The sequence below is a fragment of the Triticum urartu genome, chromosome 4 (assembly GCF_003073215.2).
Source record: "Triticum urartu cultivar G1812 chromosome 4, Tu2.1, whole genome shotgun sequence".
Classification (NCBI taxonomy): domain Eukaryota; kingdom Viridiplantae; phylum Streptophyta; class Magnoliopsida; order Poales; family Poaceae; genus Triticum; species Triticum urartu.
The window spans coordinates 117748654-117752838 of record NC_053025.1 but is presented as its reverse complement, the minus strand read 5'-3'; the positions used below and the strand labels follow the sequence as shown (position 1 = coordinate 117752838).

Genomic DNA, 4185 nt, shown 5'->3' with positions numbered 1-4185 from the left:
CACGCATCTCCTTCTTCGCCTTCTCCCGCAGGTCGCGCTCATGCCGCCGCTCCCCATCCGAGACCGGAGGCTCCATTGGCCTCTTCTCCGCGCGCCGCCCGCTCATCACCGCCGCCGCAAACGAAATGGAGAGAGGAGGAGGTGGGGAGATGGGATGGATGGAGCGAGCGAGGTGAGCCCAGCGCCGCACCTCTTTTCTGGATGCTGGAAACCCTAGCGAGGGGTCGAGGCAGCCGCGGCGCGGCCAAAAATAGGCGCCAGAGCTGGGCCGGGGCCGAGGCAGGCCCGGCGTGGGCTGGTCAGTACCAACAGGCCCACATAGAGCCAGCCCCCCGCGCCCAGGAGGCACACTGTCCCCCACTTGACTTGGGCCGCCGTCCCCCCCCCAGCCTTGGAGAGTGGGCCGGCCCACAGTCTACCTGCCCCTCGACGGCCCCGGGCCCAGTGCAGGCAACCCTAGCCTCAGGGGGGACGGAGCCGCCCGCCGTCGCCTGCGGCTCGGCCGCCGTCTCCGCCAGCACCCGACCGACCGCCGCCGACACCGGCAGGCACGGCCACTCCACCTCCAAGTCCACCGGAGCCAGAAGTGCAGCCGCCGCCCGTGCCCGGATGCCCCTCGCGACACCCCCTGGAGACACCGAGCCCCTGCCCGGAGTCAGAGAGGGTCTCCAAGCACGGACTGCGACCTCACGCGGTCCCCGGCCGCCCGGAGCGAAACGGCGGCACGCCCGCCGCTCCCCTCCGCCTGCGCACATGCCACGAAGTGACCAAGCGTCGGCCTCGCCGGCACCAGATTCCCTGCCTCCGCCGCCGAATCCACGTCCTCCTCGTCCTCCGAATCGAACTCAGCCAGCGCCCAGAAGCGGCCTCCCACTGACGCCAGCGCCGCGCCTGCCCCCAAGGCCGGCCCCGCCCTCGGCGGAGAGGAGCTAGCGCCGCGCCGGACCACCTCCCAGCCCTCGCTGGCCGGAGCCAAAGGCGACCGAGGCGGGGAACCCGGGCCGTCACCAGGGGGAGCGCCTAACGGTCCGCTCATTCGAACTCTCTCTCTCCAATAGAACCTCGCCACAAAAGAGAGCTGTGATCATTTAACTCTCTACACATCCATCATTCTCTGAATATTTGTTCTGCTGAGCTTATTTTCACAATACTCCAACTCGAGTGGAGTTCCAATAGCCACTTCCTGTCTGGACCGCTGTTCGTGACAAACATCAACTTATTTTGGATATGCTACTGTGGCATGGACAGGACCTTCAGAAGTTAAGATAGAAAGGAATTCGACTACAAATCCCACTCGTCTGCGAATCCCTACTCATCAAGACCACATAAGATAGCTGACTTCTGATGGTAAATTGACATTCCAGACGAGCACAATCAACCAGGGCACATCCGAGAGGGGATGTAAGTGGCAAATAAATGACGTCCGCAATCCCGTTTAGTTATTTTTTGCTAGCTTGATAGTTCATTTTCCTCAAACAAACAAAAAACCTTTTTGAACTATCATATCATAAGTGGATTTTAAACGGGATTAAACGGGACCTGGTTGACATCCGACTGAGCACACTTTTCATAGAATAATATGCTAAAGGAAATTAGTAAAGCATGAAATGGCCCACGAATATATCTCTGTCTGCCAGCATTCAGCAACACAATCAGCAGAAATTGTAGGTTTCAGCAACCCAAGCTTAAGAATCAAAACAGTGCCTTGCAGGTAGACACCGTAACAGAGCACAAACCATGTTTTTTGTTCATGTAATATAAATTAAGCTTCGTCTGATGATGAACTCAAAAGGGCCCCTGGTGCAAAAACCAAAACCTCTCTCCAAGTCTCAGTTAAGTTAACACCGGCCTTCTCCTCAGACGACGCAGCCCTGAAGGGCAGCAGTGCACGCGAACGGGTCCGTGGTGGAGAAATCAGATCCTCTCTCGAAGTTCAGCACCCACTTGTCATCTCCCTTTTCGAGTGGACTCTCGAAGAGCACCAGCGAACAGTCTCGGCTGGCCCATCTTGCGTCGAACAGAGGTTTCACTTTGGAGTTGGCCTCGGCCATCGAAGCGAAGCTCCCTTTGCAGAACACAATCACCAGCTTCGTCAGCATCCGAGCGCTCTCCAGGACGAACTTGAGGAAGGAGAGCTCGCCCCGCTCCCCTCGGAAGGCGTAGAAGACCATCAGCTTCAGGTGTGACTGGATGCACTCGATGGCACCGGCCTCGTGCCAGAACTTGATGTTGAGCTTGCCTGTGGGCTCATCAGTCTCATTGGACTGTAAATTGGTGAAATCGGTAAATACTTATTCAGCTCCAAAATGATGCATCGACAACACATACAGAATTACAGATGCAGGGGTGATGCTAGATAAGTGAGGAGATCTCACTCTCACCTCGAGATGTAGCCTCTTGACGTTGGGGAAGCATCTGAGGAAGCTCGGCAGCATCTTAGCATCGTTGCGGACACCAAAGCACACTCTTAAGCTGAGGATCTTAACGCTCGGGACCGTGGTGCTTGGGCTTGCCTTCGTCCCAGCCTGCAATGCACCCAATTTTGTGAGAAAAGTTCACCCATTGGCATAGATATCGAACAAATGGAAACTTGTGAGAGCCATTCGCACCTTGATGATGGTGTTGCCGATCGCTAGCAGGTGTCGTGCCGGCTCCAAGTAGCCAAGTAAGCTCAGCGCAGGGGCATGGCCAATCTTGACCATCCTGTGCAGGCCATCGCGGGCCGATGATGTCCAGATGATGACCCTCTCAAGGTTAGGGGCGTTCTTGACGACGATATTCAGATCGATGCCTTCTATGATCTGCACGCACCGGAGGCTGCGGCTGACGAGGGTGAGCCACTTGAGCAGAACGTTGGCCTGGATGCAGAGGATCTCCAGCACAGGGCTCCTGGCGAGGACGAAGTCCATGTCCCGGTTCACAATGGCCATGCCCAAGAGGCCCAGCTCGCGGAGGTGTGGGAACGACACTCCGCGCGGGAGGTCGGCCGTGTTAGGGAAGGCAAGGGTGCCAAGGTAGAGGCGGGTGAGGGTGGCCATGCCGAAGAAGGTGGCGGGGAGGGCCATGTCGAGCGGCCACGGGCGGTTGACGAGCATGAGCTCCCGGACGCCCTTGACGGCGAGGAGCTGGAGCCAGCGCGCGAGCAGGCCGGGGGTCTCCTGCATGTGGCATGAGATGAGGTGGACGAAGCGGAAGGGCCCCGGGTGCGCGTCGAGGATGCGGGTGATGGCGGACTCGACGCGCTGCGCGTGGGCGCGCTCGACCCGCAGGCTGGAGCCGCATCCGGCGGGGAGGAGGTCGGCGTCGACGAGGACGAGCGGGGTGGAGAGCCAGACCCGGCGCCAGCGGCAGGAGAGCGCGGCGGTGCGCGCGCCGTCCTTGGCGGGGAGGCGGGAGACGATGTTGCGGAGGAGCTCCTCAGGGAGGCCGCTGATGCGGTCGACGCCGCCGTCGTCGTCCTGTGGCGGGAGAAAGGCGGCGGAGAGGGCGGCGCGGTTGGAGACGAAGGGCTTGGGGAGGACATAGTGGAGGAAGGTCATGGCGGTGGTCACGTCGGACTCGAGGGTGACCGGGTCCATGCCGTGCTCCCGGTACATGGCCTGCGTCGCGGCGTCCATGGGGAAGGCCCGCACACGGGGGTCCAGGGCCGCCGCCGCGAGGCCTCCATGGCGCGGTCCGCGGGTGCACCGGGGTCCATGGGGACACCTGCACCGGTGCCCGTGGTCACCGCCGTCCATGGGGGCAGGTGGCCGCCGCTGACGGAACCGGCTGCGAGGGTTTGGAGATTTGGGTTTTTGAAATGCGATGGCGGAAGAAATTTGTTGGCTTTGGGCGGAGAAGACGGTGGATGACCCGGATACGATTCGCGCAGCGTGCTTCTTTGTGGGTGGTTTTTTTAGGAAGACGCTACGCATCAGCCGGGTTATCTGTATGAAACATCCGTCCGCCTTGACGGCCGTTCCATGTATCCACGCGTAGCCGTTCGATCTACTTTTGACGTGCGGCTCGGTCTCCTCTCCCGATTCATTAATTTCTGAAACAACGGTCGAGTTGCAGAAACATGTGTTTCGCGAGCCATTCGATGCGCGATGCGAGGCGTTTAATCCTTTTCTTTAATTTCCTGCAACGATACTCTTGTTGCAAGATCTGATTTTCTTTGATTTCCTGCAACAAGACCTTGTTGCA

At 59.5% G+C, this 4185-nt stretch overlaps 1 protein-coding gene across 1 annotated transcript; it reads right to left on the bottom strand.

The window, feature by feature from the left end:
* Positions 1-1596: 1596 nt before the first annotated feature.
* LOC125550981 (F-box/FBD/LRR-repeat protein At1g13570-like) lies at positions 1597-3908 on the bottom strand. The gene is made up of 3 exons (XM_048714120.1): positions 2610-3908; positions 2382-2525; positions 1597-2264 (listed from the first exon to the last, which is right to left on the bottom strand). Exons 1-3 carry the CDS (start codon positions 3735-3737, stop codon positions 1857-1859), a joined length of 1680 nt encoding a protein of 559 aa, XP_048570077.1. The 5' UTR covers positions 3738-3908; the 3' UTR covers positions 1597-1856.
* Between the last annotated feature and the right edge of the window lie 277 nt (positions 3909-4185).

Bases quoted from the DNA above. Each gene is read 5' to 3' on its own strand.
- LOC125550981 (XM_048714120.1), bottom strand. From the start codon at position 3,737: ATGGACGGCGGTGACCACGGGCACCGGTGCAGGTGTCCCCATGGACCC. The intron at 2,526-2,609 runs GTGCGAATGGCT...GGTGCATTGCAG, and splicing joins TCGGCAACACCATCATCAAG to GCTGGGACGAAGGCAAGCCC. The intron at 2,265-2,381 runs GTGAGAGTGAGA...ACCAATTTACAG, and splicing joins TCAAGAGGCTACATCTCGAG to TCCAATGAGACTGATGAGCC.